Source organism: Salmo trutta, chromosome 30, assembly GCF_901001165.1.
Source record: "Salmo trutta chromosome 30, fSalTru1.1, whole genome shotgun sequence".
Taxonomy (NCBI): Eukaryota; Metazoa; Chordata; class Actinopteri; order Salmoniformes; family Salmonidae; genus Salmo; species Salmo trutta.
Window position 1 is genome coordinate 29,109,333 of NC_042986.1, and position 17,243 is coordinate 29,126,575.

General features: G+C 44.0%; 1 protein-coding gene across 1 annotated transcript; it reads left to right on the plus strand.

The window, feature by feature from the left end:
• The first annotated feature begins 4,464 nt into the window (after nucleotides 1-4,464).
• rho (rhodopsin) lies at nucleotides 4,465-6,093 on the plus strand. The gene has a single exon (XM_029723750.1). The coding sequence runs from the start codon at nucleotides 4,547-4,549 to the stop codon at nucleotides 5,609-5,611; it is 1,065 nt and encodes a 354-aa protein (XP_029579610.1). The 5' UTR covers nucleotides 4,465-4,546; the 3' UTR covers nucleotides 5,612-6,093.
• The last annotated feature ends 11,150 nt before the right edge of the window (nucleotides 6,094-17,243 follow it).

Consider the following 17,243-nt stretch of genomic DNA (forward strand, 5'->3'; position numbering starts at 1 on the left):
GTTTTTCTTGTCTCGGTGCTGTCCTAACATAATCTAATGTTATGCTTTCGCCGTAAAGCCTTTTTGAAATCGGACAATGTGGTTGGATTAACGAGAAGTGTATCTTTAAAATGGGATATAATAGTTGTATGTTTGAAAAATTTGAATAATGAGATTTTTGTTGTTTTGAATTTGCCGCCCTGCTATTTCATTGGCTGTTGAATAGTGTGTCCCGCACGCTAGCGTCCCACATACCACAGAGAGGTTAAGAAAACTAATGGCCCCTAAAAGGTGTGTGTGCGCTGTGCGAGCATGTGTGTGATATGCACTTCTGTTCTGTGTGTGTGTGTATATGTGTGTGTGAATGACGTGTGTCTGCATTTGTGTGTGTGTGTGTGTGTGTGTGTGTGTGTGTGTGTGTGTGTGTGTGTGTGTGTGTGTGTGTGTGTGTGTGTGTGTGTGTGTGTGTGTGTGTGTGTGTGTGTGGTCACTGTACCCACTGCTGTGAGCCCCTTTCCCAGGACTTGGGGTCAGAACCATCCTCACTCAGGCCCTTATTAAAGCTTAAGCTTACTTCCGCATGACCACATTACAGCATACCAACACAGCCTACAGCCATAGCTACAGCATGGAAATGAGCATGCTGACATCATCTCAAGGCATCTGTTGGTTATTATATCTATGAGCAACAGCCTATACTTTGTTTATTTCTTTAGTAGTCTGCTCTATCCTCATATTCTTGCTTTGGGAAATACTTATGTTTCCCTTTCACTTGATTGATTTTGATGAATTAATCATAGGACACACAGATAAAACAGTACTTTTTAAATAATTTGAGCACTATTTCTTCATGTCTTGGACATGTGGCACATTTGGACCCATTGTCAGTATTCTCAGACAGTGGGCTGAATTAAAGACAGACAGTCTTAGACAGTCTCAGAGAGACAGACAGAACTGGTTGCTGCTTATCAGTGGATATCCTAAAATAACCACGACATATAACAACAGGCAAACAGCTATTTGTTTATTTTTTGTGGCATTGCATCGTATATCCACTATATTATTCAGAGAAATTCTAGTTTATTTATGTGCTCTGTTACCAACTAACCTCTGAGCTTTGATGTCTTTTTTCCTAAACCACATGACAGGAGGCTATCCTACTCCCTAAGGCACAGCAGGGAGCAGGCGGCTATGAGCGTGTCCCAAGGATCTTAGCTCAGGATACCCTGTCCTAAAACCGCTGAAATGAAAAATAGAACTTGGACGTTTGGCAAACTGTAGAGGTTGGATTATATTCATCACCCCATCTTCCTCTATGTTTCCCTCCCTCCATTCCTCCGCCAATCCTATATTTAACCTTTAGTGGGGAAAATGCAAAACTGACCTTAAATCATCAACTAACTTCACCCCACTCCCTCTCTGATCAGCTGATTACCCACCTCCCCCAGGGTTGCCAAATTGTAACCCTAAAAGCACCAACAAGGAGTAAAAAATGTCATAATTCAACCGCCTTTTGTTTATACAGATTTGGGACCAGGCTACAACACTTTTAATTACTATCCTGAATAATCCTAGCTAGCTGATCTGCTCATCAGTAATGTAGTGTAGTGTCATTAGCCTCATTAGCCTATGGTAATTTATGGAATGACTTCCAAGGTGCTATACTAGGCTATTCTTCCTAGGAGAGACTCCTGATGAACTGACTACCATGATGGTCAATGGATCATTTAATATTCTACACAAATCGCATAGTGGAAAGGTCAATTGGTGATTGATATCAAATTACACAATCTACACATGGTACTATACACTAAAACCTCTTTCTATGCAGGGCAGCTGAGATTTGCCTTATCACCACAACTCCATCTCACTACAGCTCCGTCTCACTACAGCTCCGTCTCACTACTGCCCTCTATATTCCATATTGATGCTGTGCACCACCATCTCACAGAGAAATCTGGTCATGTTGATAACACTCCACTAGAGAGCACACTTTACCTGCACAAGACATCTTGAATTATTGGAAGAGCAGTATATGAAGTAACCACCGTAGTGACATACCTGTTTGAAGGACAGATGAGGGCACTGATGTCAGAGCTAACTGCATTATTTTAATCATAACGTCAACTGAATAATACAATACATGGGGGTCGTAAACATGCTTCAGGGTCAAACACTGTAACAATAATGTTTCACGTCACTGACATATGTTTTCATGTACGGACATAACATTTCTTCCCCTCCCCCTCACGGGAACCCAGGTGTGAAACTCAGTGTGGAAGTCGCGCAGGTGCTCAGGCCTGCTATGAGTACAGACTGGCCGGGCTAAGGCCTGGTAGGGGTTTGGACCGGACGGGGCTGGCCAGCACAGGAGGCTGGTGAGGGGAGGATGGCTCAGACCAAATGGCTGGAATGGAGTGAAAGGAATGGAAGCCATGTGTTTAATGTGTTTGATGTCATTCCATTTATTCTGTTCCAGCCATTACTATGAGCCCGTTCTCTCCAATTAAGGTGCTAGCAGCCACCTGTGGACTGCAGGGTTGGGCCTGTTAACCCCTAACCCTGGAGGTGCCTCAGTAGCTGAAGCTCACACCCCAATATGAATCCACTGGACTAGAGAGACCCCTGTGGTGGAGAGCTGCTGCGTGGCATGGTAGTGCAGAATTGTTTAGAGCAGGCTGATGGCGAATGTGCAACCTTGTGCAAGTTTTTTTAAGTGTCTGGTTCTTGAGCGTCTGATTAAACCGCTCTGCCCAGCTCTGTCCCTGGGGGTGGTAGAATGCTGGGCGGATGTGACGGATCCCTTTCCATTTCAGGTAGGAGAATAGCTCATTAAACATGGTCTTGGGTAGGTCTTGGCTGGGCCCCAACAGGCAGTATTTATTATCTACACAGTATTTTTTATTTATTTTGAGCGTACAGATTGGCATACTGAATACCGAATGAATAAAACATCATACAGTGCACTTTTTAAGGTGAATAAATAAATGAAAGTGATTTATAAAGTTACTAAATAAGTAATGGTTCTGAATAACACTTGGGGCTTTGACAGGATGAAATAGTATTCTTATGTTCCTCCACTACAGTAGCTGCCACTACAGCTTCTTCACTCCTTTGGACTTGTAATCTAAACGTAGACACTTTCCCCATTATATTATGGATTTTCCTAAATTTTTATAGCTCCTTGTTGAGTAAAAAGAGCAGTATATGTGTGAGTATCCATAATGTTGTGTCTGAGGGTGACCAATGGAACACTAACCTCATTACAGGCCTCTTAAAGTAACACGTCTGTAAGCTCCAAATCTCTTTAATACAATGCCCATTAGAAAGTGCTGAGCGAAGCTCTCTTCTAGCAACTAAGATGGTCTAGATCTTCTGTACAAGTCTACTCTCTACTTTCCCCTCATTTCCCCTAGTTTGAAAATTTTACATTGATAATCAAAAATACGCAAACAGCATTACTGCAGAAGACTACCTCTCACATGATCATTATGATTTATTTAGGCTACATTAGAACAGAAGATATGCAGAATATAACATCTCTTGAAATAAACTTTTAAGGTTATTAATAAACAGTAATACATTTGAATACTCTTTTGATTGACATGTTTGTAGGATGTTTGGGAGGAAATGACATTGAAATGCATGAGTTATCCTCTCTCCCACACACACAAACACGCACGCACATAAACATGCAAACATGCATGCACACGCACACACACGGTCTTAAAATCTTAGTCACACAATAAGCATCACCTATAATACTGCAACATAAGCACAAGTACTCAATAAATTACCTGTGAATTACATGTAACTTTGTTGCTACACTTAATAATATTTTACAGTATTTTGATAAAAATCCATAAATATTGCTATACCTAATATTAATACATATATTAATTTCATGTACAATTATGTCATATGTTCAGAATGAGGAAGTTTACACATCTCAGACCATTATCTATAAAAACATATTTCAATCACCATATAGTATTTCCTGGTCGTGCAGCTATTCTACTTTGTGCCTATGAATTACCATAACTTAAAGTGTTTCTTATCACCACTTAAAATAAACCATCTGTTCTCCCACAACACTCCGTCTCTTCACTCTTTTATGCTTGGAGTATGAAGCTTCAAACATGTCTCTAGAATATATTGAAATATATCTTCAAAAGACAGACTGTAAATATAACAAAGTGTTTAAAAGTTGTACGCAATTGACTAACTCAGAACTGGGTATATGGATGAGGCCTAGGTGTGTCACAGCCAATGCAGCGTTTCAGATTAAGCCATCATCTCCTGATAGGTATGAGCAGGTGTAACCTTAATAACTTGATGAGTGGCCAGTTATGTTTGCAGTGGTGGCTGGATTATATATTAACAGTGGCCTAAATCACATTGTGCTGACTGATTTGGAAAGTGATCATCTAACACCTTAAGATGTGCCTATAAAATCAGGAGCCTCACCTCCTGGGTGCATTTGTAGAAAGGACCCTTGTCATCTCTCTTTCTGTACAGCCGGAACACCATCTGAAGAAGGGCTGAAAGGCACCGCAAGACCGCAACCATGAACGGCACAGAGGGACCAGATTTCTACGTCCCTATGTCCAATGCTACTGGCATTGTTAGGAACCCCTATGAATACCCCCAGTACTACCTTGTCAGCCCAGCGGCGTACTCACTCATGGCCGCCTACATGTTCTTCCTCATCCTCACCGGCTTCCCCATCAACTTCCTCACACTCTACGTCACCATCGAGCACAAAAAGCTGAGGACCGCCCTGAACTACATCCTGCTCAACCTGGCTGTGGCCGATCTCTTCATGGTTATCGGCGGCTTCACCACTACGATGTACACCTCCATGCATGGCTATTTCGTCTTTGGAAGAACGGGCTGCAACATCGAGGGATTCTTTGCTACCCATGGTGGTGAGATTGGCCTGTGGTCCCTGGTCGTCCTGGCTATCGAGAGGTGGTTGGTCGTTTGCAAACCTATTAGCAACTTCCGCTTCAGTGAGACGCATGCCATCATCGGCGTGGCCTTTACCTGGGTCATGGCTTCTGCTTGCTCGGTGCCCCCTCTACTCGGCTGGTCCCGCTATATCCCCGAGGGCATGCAGTGCTCATGTGGAATCGACTACTACACACGCGCCCCTGGGGTAAACAACGAGTCCTTTGTCGTCTACATGTTCATCGTCCACTTTTCGATTCCCCTGTTTATCATCACCTTCTGCTACGGCAACCTGCTCTGCGCTGTCAAGGCAGCGGCCGCCGCCCAGCAGGAATCTGAGACCACCCAGAGGGCTGAGAGGGAAGTGACCCGCATGGTCATCATGATGGTCGTCTCCTACCTAGTGTCCTGGGTGCCCTACGCCAGCGTGGCCTGGTATATCTTCTGCAACCAGGGATCAGAGTTCGGCCCCGTCTTCATGACAATTCCGGCATTCTTTGCCAAGAGTTCGGCCCTGTACAACCCTCTCATCTACGTGTTGATGAACAAGCAGTTCCGCCACTGCATGATCACCACCCTGTGCTGTGGGAAGAACCCCTTCGAGGAGGAGGAAGGAGCCTCCACCACTGCCTCCAAGACCGAGGCCTCCTCCGTGTCCTCCAGCTCCGTGGCCCCTGCATAAACGGGCCCCCAACGTGGGCCCTGCGATCCAGCGTCCACAAAGAAGACTTCTGCTCCCGGAAACGACAAAGGCTCACGTCTACAGAAATAACTCTTGTATTTTTACAAACCAGTTGGTTCAACCTAAAGACAGTTGCAGATGGGCAGCCCACAACAAAGTTGTTTATGTATATGTAAAGAGAGTCTAACGTAACAATGTGCAGGGATGGAATTGGAAAATAATCACTCTGGGAATTAACCAATGTAGAATGTTCAGATTCTGTATTTTTACATGTCCAAAGTTTTTCACTTTGGGAACTCTGTTCCCACTCATTCCCTCCCAATTCCACCCCTGTCTATGTGCAAGATGTTTTGTCTTTCTCGAGACAGGAAAGGAAAATATCTTAAATCTTTTACAGTTGGATTCTATATGTTACTGGCTTATTTGTGAATGTAGAGAAATGTAATCAAGGCAACGTAATAAATCGCACTTTGCAAAAGACAGTTACTGTTCATGTTTTACTTACTATCAGTGTGAAAAGGTTGGAACTAAAGTAGTATGTTTAATGAAGTGAGTCAATGTGAATCACCTGTTCAGAATGCACTATATTTAATTTGGTACTAACACAGGTTTTACAACCAGCACAAAGGCCTCTTAAATGCAATATATGAAATAGAAAATAATAATGTTGTGTACAGTCAGGACCTGGGTTCAAAAACGATTTCAGGTATTTCAATTACTTTTTAAAGCATTTTAAAGCAAGTATTCAGATAACGTTGGAAAGTATTTTAAATACTCAAATACACTGACTCAAATGCACTCCCATGCATTTAGCCCAGGTATTAGAAAATAGTATTTGAATTAAGCATTTGAAAATAGTTTCAAATGCAATTTCATTGACTTTGGTTTTTAATAATAAAGGAAAACGACTTGCTGTGTTTTGAAAGCACTCAAATACATATTCTTAAAAAAATGTTTTTAAACACATATACTTATTTGAACCAAGGTCTGGTACAGTCAAGTGTTCTCATAGCTTTGATAAAGGTGTTAAGACGGAACAGTGGTCTAAGGTCAATTACAGGTCACCTTGTACTGAGTATGTAATGCTAATTATAAGGGATTATGACATGAATAAGCAAAGCTATGTATGACTCAATACATACATGAAGATGCAGACATGACTATAGCTTCTCATTTACAGTAATCATCCACAAGGTTGACGAGGTGAAAGACATAATTGGATCAAGTGCAGTCATACTTATCAAGATCCCTCCCTCCCTCCCTCCCTCCCTCCCTCCCTCCCTCCCTCCCTACCTACCTACCTACCTACCTACCTACCTACTGCTTACAGATACTGAATCAGTTTCATCATATCCATGCCTTTTTCTCTCCGTGTAAAGACTGTAGTATGAGCTGTACCTACATGTCTATGTGATAAATGATAGAAACTCAGGGAGTGACGTGAGATTTCTCCTCCTCAGTGCTCGGTTGTGCAGAAATATCTGTCAGGCTGGAGAACACCTCGAGAACTCTCTCATAATGACCTTTGTTGCGTAGCTATAGCAACCCTCATACCATCGGATCTCTGGCTGAATACAGATACGCTCACTCGACAAGCGATCTGCTCCAATCCAGCTCCAGCAGAGACAGGCTGAGGGAAACAACAACACATCAATCACTGGCCGCAGACCAGATTAGGGGCTGGGCTGAAGACAGGCAGGGAGGAGTGGGAGCATTACACCTCATGATTTCCAGTTTCCAGTATTTGCCTTCATCAATTCAGATATTCTCTAACTGCTTGCTCAGACAGGAACTTGACATATACAAACTAATGAATGAATCTCATCAATATTCTGCTGACTCAATAGTTAGTATTTTTTTGTGTTTTTTACTGCCGCTTAAACAAGTTTTCTGCCTCAGAAGAGTGGCTGTCATCTTGGCTTCTGTCACTACCAAAAACGACAACATTTTCAGACAAGATAGAATGGCCAAAGGGGGCGGTGTTGCAATCTACTGCAGAGATAGCCTGCAGAGTTCTGTCCTACTATCCAGGTCTGTACCCAAACAATTTGAACTTCTATTTTTAAAAATCCATCTCTCTAAAAACAAGTCTCTCACCGTTGACGCCTGCTATAGACCACCCTCTGCCCCCAGCTGTGCTCTGGACACCATATGTGAACTGATTGCCCCCCATCTATCTTCAGAGCTCGTGCTGCTATGTGACCTAAACTGGGACATGCTTAACACCCCAGCCATCCTACAATCTAAGCTTGATGCCCTCAATCTCACACAAATTATCAATGAACCTACCAGGTACCACCCCAAAGCCGTAAACATGGGCACCCTCATAGATATCATCCTAACCAACTTGCCCTCTAAATACACCTCTGCTGTTTTCAACCAAGATCTCAGCGATCACTGTCTCATTGCCTGCATCCGTAATGGGTCAGCGGTCAAACGACCTCCACTTATCACTGTCAAACGCTCCCTGAAACATTTCAGCGAACAAGCCTTTCTAATCGAGCTGGCCCGGGTATCCTGGAAAAATATTGACCTCATCCCGTCAGTAGAGGATGCCTGGTTATTTTTTAAAAAATGGCCTTCCTCACCATCTTAAATAAGCATGCCCCATTCAAGAAATTTAGAACCAAGAACAGATATAGCCCTTGGTTCTCTCCAGACCTGACTGCCCTTAACCAACACAAAAACATCCTGTGGCGTTCTGCATTAGCATCGAACAGCCCCCGTGATATGCAACTTTCCAGGGAAGTTAGAAACCAATATACACAGGCAGTTAGAAAAGCCAAGGCTAGCTTTTTCAAGCAGAAATTTGCTTCCTGCAACACAAACAAAAAATATTTCTGGGACACTGTAAAGTCCATGGAGAATAAGAACACCTCCTCCCAGCTGCCCACTGCACTGAGGATAGGAAACTCTGTCACCTCCAATAAATCCACTATAATTGACAATTTCAATAAGCATTTTTCTACGGCTGGCCATGTGTTCCACCTGGCTACCCCTACCGCGGTCAACAGCACTGCACCCCCCACAGCTACTCACCCAAGCCTTCCCCATTTCTCCTTCTCCCAAACCCAGTCAGCTGATGTTCTGAAAGAGCTGCAAAATCTGGACCCCTACAAATCAGCTGGGCTAGACAATCTGGACCCTTTCTTTCTAAAATTATCTGCAGAAATTGTTGCAACCCCTATTACTAGCCTGTTGAACCTCTCTTTCGTGTCATCTGAGATTCCCAAAGATTGGAAAGCAGCTGCTGTCATCCCCCTCTTCAAAGGAGGGGACACTCTTGACCCAAACTGCTACAGACCTATATCTACCCTACCCTCCCTTTCTAAGGTCTCTGAAAGCCAAGTCAACAAACAGATTACCGACCATTTCGAATCCCACCGCACCTTCTCCGCTATGCAATCTGGTTTGAGAGCTGGTCATGGGTGCACCTCAGCCACGATCAAGGTCCTAAACGATATCGTAACCGCCATCGATAAGAAACAATACTGTGCAGCCATAGTCATTGACCTGGCCAAGGCTTTCGACTCTGTCAATCACCACATCCTCATTGGCAGACTCAGTAGCCTTGGTTTCTCAAATGATTGCCTCGCCTGGTTCACCAACTACTTCTCTGATAGAGTTCAATGTGTCAAATCGGATGGCCTGTTGTTCGGGCCTCTGGTAGTCTCTATGGGGGTGCCACAGGGTTCAATTCTTGGGCCAACTCTTTTCTCTGTATACATCAATGATGTCGCTCTTGCTGCTGGTGAGTCTCTGATCCACCTCTACACCTCTACACTTCAAGCGATCGCTGCCTGCACCTGCCCGCCCGTCCAGCATCACTACTCTGGACGGTTCTGATTTAGAATATGTGGACAACTACAAATACCTAGGTGTCTGGTTAGACTGTAAGCTCTCCTTCCAGACTCACATCAAACATCTCCAATCCAAAGTTAAATCTAGAATTGGCTTCCTATTTTGCAACAAAGCATCATTCACCAAACATACCCTCGTAAAACTGACCATCCTGCCGATCCTCGACTTCGGCGATGTAATTTATAAAATAGCCTCCAATACTCTACTCAATAATCTGGATGCAGTCTATCACAGTGCCATCCGTTTTGTCACCAAAGCCCCATATACTACCCACCACTGCGACCTGTACGCTCTCGTTGGCTGGCCCTCGCTTCAAACTCGTCGCCAAACCCACTGGCTCCAGGTCATGTATAAGACCCTGCTAGGTAAACTCCCCCCTTATCTCAGCTCACTGGTCACCATAGCAGCACCCACCTGTAGCACGCGCTCCAGCAGGTATATCTCTCTGGTCACCCCCAAAGCCAATTCCTCCTTTGGCCATCTCTCCTTCCAGTTCTCTGCTGCCAATGACTGGAACGAACTACAAAAATCTCTGAAACTGGAAACACTTATCTCCCTCACTAGCTTTAAGCACCAGCTGTCAGAGCTATAATTTAGCCCAAACAACTACCTCTTCCCCTACTGTATTTATTTATTTATTTATTTTGCTCCTTTGCACCCCATTATTTCTATTTCTACTTTGGACTTTCTTCCACTACAAATCTACCATTCCAGTGTTTTACTTGCTATATTGTATTTACTTTGCCACCATGGCCTTTTTTTGCCTTTACCTCCCTTATCTTACCTCATTTGCTCACATTGTATCTAGACTTATTTTTCTACTGTATTATTGACTGTATGTTTGTTTTACTCCATGTGTAACTCTATGTTGTTGTGTGTCAAACTGCTTTGCTTTATCTTGGCCAGGTCGCAATTGTAAATGAGAACTTGTTCTCAACTTGCCTACCTATTTAAATAAAGGTGAAATAAAAATAAAATAAAAACTACGGCACTTACAAAATCTTTTTTTATGTGTTTCCATGACAACTGCCTATCAAGGCTAACCTGCTAGCATCCATCTCCTCTAAGGTTGTTGTAAATTATGTCATCGTCACATGGAATAGGGATGCCTGCAACATCAATTCCTCCCTGGGAAGGTAACAAAGGTTGCAGTGACTTGGAGAAGGATCGCTTGTTGAGTGCAAAGAACTCTTTAATTCACATCCAACAATTTTCTCTCCCCATCTAGGTGGAAGAAAAAACACATCTATTATTCAGAAGTTAAAGCTGTAATTCAGTCAGATTCTGTAATGACTCAGTGCTGTGCGTGCTCCCACACATCCTGAAGGTTTTCCCCTTCATTAGCTATGGTATGGATCACCATGGAGAAATAATCTTCTCAAAGTCTATTTACATGGTAATTAACAACCCTATTGTTGTCGGCGGGGAAATCTAATGACACCTTATTTATTGTCTAAACTCCTGATCAGAGACAAGTAGTGCTCTACATAGGGAATAAAAAGACAGCATAAGGAGTGGACTGTTGTCCCATCATCACAGCTTCAGCCTAATTTTTCCCCAGTGTACGCTAGTTTTCCCCAGTGTACGCTGATATGGCCTGTATGATGAGAAGACCCCTCTCGAGTTGAAAGTAAAAGCTGTTAATCTTGTTGGTCAATTTCTTCAACAAATGATCAGGTCTATATAGTTATCAAACATACATTAGTAATGGAAAGGAAACACAGACTCTTTGTTTAAGTATTAAAATACTCCTTTTAGAAATACAATTGTAGGCAGAAGTTGATACAGAGTACAGTTTAACAGTATATGATAGTTCTCCCCAAGTTCTGCAAAATGTCTAAGACATCCTGTAACTCATATAGCCTCCCCAATCCCCCTTATGTAACTTTCCCTAGCAACAACATTTTAATAAATCTAACCTCCCCTGACAGCGAGAACCATCTTATCAGCAAGTAAAAACTCAGAAGTGGGTTTGACCGAAACTTGACCTTTCATCACAAGAATAGAGTAATAATAATGAGAACGAGTGTAAGCATCTTCTGACAGGTGGCTGGTTTCATCAGGTCTGTGGCAGCCTTGTGTTCTCGGAAACCCAGATAACCACGGTGGGATCCAGACAGGAGGAGTCTGAACGTAGATGCCTTCTGATAGTGTCTGAAGGTCACAACACTCAAAACAGGTTTTAACACACACACAGAGGTCTCCTGAAGAGGAGACCTTACAGTTTATCATAACATAATTTATTAACCCTTTAAAAGGTGTAAGGCCTTGGTTTAACCTTCTTCATTCCCCCCTTTGAGGCCACCAGGCCTCAACAATATCAAAGCAACTCAAGCATAGTAATTATAAGAATCATCCACAAAAGGTGTATTAGATTGCAAGCAATCCTCAGGAGATTGAGGATACAAATAAGGGTCTGGGGGATGAGGAACATGAAGCATAAACATGCCTGGTATGGCCTTATGAAGTACATATTTACCAGCTGCACAGAATGCACAAATGCAAATCAGCAGAACAAGCACAGGGGCCAATAATGGGACTAAAATGGAAAACAACTTAAATCCAAAATGTCCTAGTTTATCTTTCAACCACCAAAATGGGAACCAGGAGTCTACTCCTGTGGGGGTGTAGGTGTCAGCCAACTGTGTTAATTCTTTCAAAATCTCTGTCATATTATCAGAGGAGTCAGAGAGAAGCATAACACATTCAGTGGGGGAAATATAATTTAGGGCCCTGTAATATCCACCCTCCTTAGCTAGGATATAGTCTAATGCCAAGCTATGCCTGGCTGTAACAGCTTTAAGATTCTGAACATCAGTAGAAAGAAGGGAAAAACTAGCAATAGTCAAATTCGTATGGGCCTGCATGGAGTAGGTGATGTTGTTAATCCAATCACCTATGACAATTGATCCAAACAACTCACTCTGACTGAGGGTTTTCAAAAAGACTACACGTCCCTTAAAGGTTTACCCCAAGTTTTGTTTTTAACAATGTGACCATAGTGGTCATGTGTAACAACATCTGGGTCTGGGTGTGCACTCTTATCTGTTATGATGGTGACATCTTTTGGCAGTGTGATAGGTGGTGCCACCTATGGCGCTCCTGGACCTTCACTGCTCTGGGTGTTGCTGCGATGACCTGTGTTGGATTCTGGGGTAAACTTTGAACATTGTCAAACTTAAATCAATTCTACCAAATTTTCTATCAACATGTTAGATGTGCAAACAGAGGGATTTTTTTTTTAGATCACCTGTACTCCACATTCAGAGATGCGTACAAAGCTCTCCCTCGCCCTCCATTTGGTAAATCCAACCACAACTCTATCCTCCTGATTCCTGCTTACGATAAAAATTAAAGTAGGAAGCACCAGTGACTCGGTCTACAAAAAAGTGGTCAGATGAAGCAGATGCCAAACTACAGGACTGTTTTGCTATCACAGACTGGAACATGTTCCGGGATTCTTACGATGGCATTGAGGAGTACACCACATCAGTCACTGGCTTTATCAATAAGTGCATCGAGGACGTCGTCCCCACAGTGACTGTACGTACATACCCCAACCAGAAGCCACGGATTACAGGCAACATTCGCACTGAGCTAAAGGGCAGAGCTGCCACTTTCAAGGTGCAGGACTCTCGGAAGCTTACAAGAAATCCTGCTATGCCCTGCGATGAACCATCAAACAGGTAAAGCGTCAATACAGGGCTAAGATTGAATCATACTACACCGGCTCCGACACTCGTCTTATGTGGCAGGGCTTGCAAACTATCACAGACTACAAAGAGAAGCACAGTCCCGAGCATACCAGACGAGCTAAATCACTTCTATGCTCGCTTCGACGCAAGCAACACTGAGGCATGCATGAGAGCATCAGCTGTTCCGGATGACTGTGTGATCACGCTCTCCGTAGCCGACGTGAGTAAGACCTTTAAACAGGTCAACATACACAAGGCTGCGGGGCCAGACGGATTACCAGGATGTGTGCTCCGGGCATGTGCTGACCAACTGGCAGGTGCCTTCACTGACATTTTCAACATGTCCCTGATTGAGTCTGTAATACCAACATGTTTCAAGCAGACCAACATAGTCCCTGTGCCCAAGAACACAATTGCAACCTGCCTAAATGACTATAGACCCGTAGCACTCACATCCGTAGCCATGACGTGCTTTGAAAGGTTGGTAATGGCTCACATCAACACCATTATCCCAGAAACCCTAGACCCACTCCAATTTGCATACCGCCCAAACAGATCCACAGATGATGCAATCTCTATTGCACTCCACTGCCCTTTCCCACCTGGACAAAAGCACTTATGTGAGAATGCTATTCATTGACTACAGCTCAGCGTTCAACACCATAGTACCCTCAAAGCTCATCACTAAGCTAAGGATCCTGGGACTAAACACCTCCCTCTGCAACTGGATCCTGGGCTTCCCCCAGGTGGTGAGGGTAGGTAGCAACACATCTGCCACACTGATTGTGGACTACAGGAAAAGGAGCATGCCCCAATTCTCATCGACACGGCTGTAGTGGAGCAGGTTGAGAGCTTCAAGTTCCTTGGTGTCCACATCAACAACAAACTATAATGGTCCAAACACACCAAGACAGTCGTGAAGAGGGCACGACAAAGCCTATTCCCCCTCAGGAAACTAAAAATATTTGGCATGGTTCCTAAGATCCTCAAAAGGTTCTACAGCTGCAACATCGAGAGTATCCTGACTGGTTGGATCACTGCCTGGTACGGCAATTGCTTGACCTCTGACTGCAAGACACTACAGAGGGTAGTGCATACGGCCCAGTACATCACTGGGGCTAAGCTGCCTGCCATCCAGGACCTCTACACCAGGCGGTGTCAGAGGAAGGCCCTAAAAATGGTCAAAAACCCTAGCCACCCCAGTCATAGACTGTTCTCTATGCTACGGCATGGCATGAGGTACCGGAATGCCAAGTCTAGGACAAAAAGGCTTCTGAACAGTTTTTCCCCAAGCCGTAAGACTTCTGAACAGGTAATCAAATGGCTACCCGGACTATTTGCATTGTGTGCCCCTCAACCCTTCTTTTTACACTGCTGCTACACTCTGTTTATCATATATGCATAGTCACTTTAACTATACATTCATGTACATACCACCTCAATTGGGCCGACCAACCAGTGCTCCCACACATTGGCTAATCGGGCTATCTGCATTGTGTCCCACCACCCACCACCCGCCAACCCCTCTTTTACACTACTGTTACTCTCTGTTCATCATATATGCATAGTCACTTTAACCATATCTACATGTACATACTACCTCAATCAGCCTGACTAACCTGTGTCTGTATGTAGCCTCGCTACTTTTATAGCCTCGCTACTGTATATAGCCTGTCTTTTTTCTGTTGTTTTATTTCTTTATTTACCCATTGTTCACCTAATATCTTTTTTGCACTATTGGTTAGAGCCTGTAAGTAAGCATTTCATTGTAAGGTCTACACCTGTTGTATTCGGTGCATGTGACAAATAAACTTTGATTTGATTTACTCATAGTATAGGAACATTAGTTACAAAGGAGACATGAGGGGTGCCATAATGAAGCTTGGGAGGGGCTGTGCAGGGAAAACAATCATTTGTGACAGTACTGATAAGGGGAGAAACCGTTGAAGGCTCATATCACTTAGTTCCCTGCTTAGCAGGAAGGATACAATGTTTAGAGATAAGGAGGAGACTCCACCCAAAGTGGGGTATGAATACCACCATGGGAGAAGCCATGTCTTTGTCTGAATTACAGCTGTAACTTCCCTTTGGGAAGAATTAAACTTGGTTAAGCTTCTCTAGTGCCTGTAAGTTATTTACTATGAAAAATTGAAACCTACACCTGGTATGGGCCCATCCATCTGGGGTGATTCCATTTTCTCTTGTGGACCTTCATTCTCCAACATCAACAGGCAGGCTGTCTGGGTCGTCCTGTTCTGGAACTTCCTGGGCCTTCCTGTATTGGGAATACAAAGACCTGACAGCGTGGGTTAGTTCCTTCATATATCTACTCAAATCATCGTCCAGTGCATTCAGGTCAGTCAGTTTTGGAGTCATTGGTCTGTGTAAAGGAACGTTCATTGGACGGTCAGTTAAGAGCTCATGTCTGCCATATCTAAGCCCTGTTCCGCGGTTTATACTATTGCGCATTTTCATCAAGACTAAGGGGAGACATTCTACCCATGACTTCCCTGTGGAGTTGCATGCTATGGCAAACCCCCCTTTTATGGTTTAATTATCCTTCTCAGTAATCCCATTACTTTGTGGGTGGTAGATACAAACAAACTTCTAATCTATCCCCAATTGGACAGCCGCCATTGTCTGCAGAGAAAACTTCCTCTAGACCAAATCTAGGAATACTTTCTCTTACCAAAAGTTTTACTACAGTTTTAGCATCACAGTGCATAGTTTGAAATGCTTCAACCCACTTGGTAAAGCGGTCAATTATTACCAGCAGTATCTCTTTTTTTCCCTTTCGTTCAGCCATGTCTATGAAATCCATAGCTAAATGGGTGAACGGGCCGGCCGGCGCTGGAAATTTCCCTGGTTTCAGGGGGGTACCCTTACCAATGTTGCATTTCATGCATGTAGTACATTTCTACACGTGTCTTTTGCAAATTTCAATCAGATTTGGACAAAACCAGGTGTCAGATATTTGTCTTTCCATCACCCCATGGGCCAAGGGACACACAGAGGAGACGAGAGGCAGAGGCAGAACTGGTTTGCCAGAGAGTGATTGCCTCCACAGGCCATCAGGGCCTCTGGAGCAGCCTCTAGACTCCCACAAAGGGTGATTAAGTGCATCCGCAGCCTGGTGTTGGTCCAGATCAGTGATTTCAGATGTACACTGGGAGGCAAGCAGAACAGCATGAGTATGGCAGCAGGAAGCAGCATTCTTAGCAGCAGCATCAGCAGCTGCATTACCTAAACTAATGCAGTCAGTGTTGCCTGTGTGGGCTCGGACCTTAAGAATAACCAACTGGGCTGGAAGCAACATGGCTTCAAGCAGGGCTTCAATCTGCATATGGTTTTTAATAGGGGTCCCAGACACGTTAACAAAGTCCCTACCTTTCCAAACCCCTATCCAAGACAGGCAAGCCACCATTGGAAGTTCCTGCTGCCAGGGTGGCTGATGCTGTGGTTGGTGAGGGCACATGTTTCTCATATGACCTGTCATTCTGCAATTCCAGCACACCAGCGGTTGTCTCAGTGTTGGTAGGTATGGTTGTGGGTTCCCATATGGTTGAGGAGGGAACTGAGCTGCAGGTGCTTGGGTAAACTGTGAAGCAGGTGGTGGAGGAGGCTGTGGTGGCTGTTGCTGCTGGGTGGCAGGAGGTACAGCAACCATCAGGTTGTTGGTCTTTCCTTTGTCCAGCTGAGCTAGCTGGGCCTTCTTAAGCTGCGTGACGAGTCCAGCCTTTCTTCCTCTTTCCTCAGTCTTCATCTTTTTCCAGGCTCTGCAATGGTATCTAATGTGGTCCTCCTTATTAGGGCCTTCAAATCTCTCAGTGGTTTCTCCTTGCCATTCTGTCTTCATCTTATCCATCTAGTCGAGGATATCATCATCTTCAGTGAAGAGCAGTTCACCCGGTCTTGCAACATCTCTGGTGGTGGGAAACATTTCCCTCAACTGTCGGTAGAGTGCTTGTTTGAAACGGGTGAAGGGCAGTTCCACTCTCGTGTTCAGTGAATTATTCACGTTCTCTCTCCTCTCTCTTCTCCTCCCACTGTCTCCTGTTTGTTAAGTTTTCATTTTT

Bases quoted from the DNA above. Each gene is read 5' to 3' on its own strand.
- rho (XM_029723750.1), top strand. From the start codon at position 4,547: ATGAACGGCACAGAGGGACCAGATTTCTACGTCCCTATGTCCAATGCT.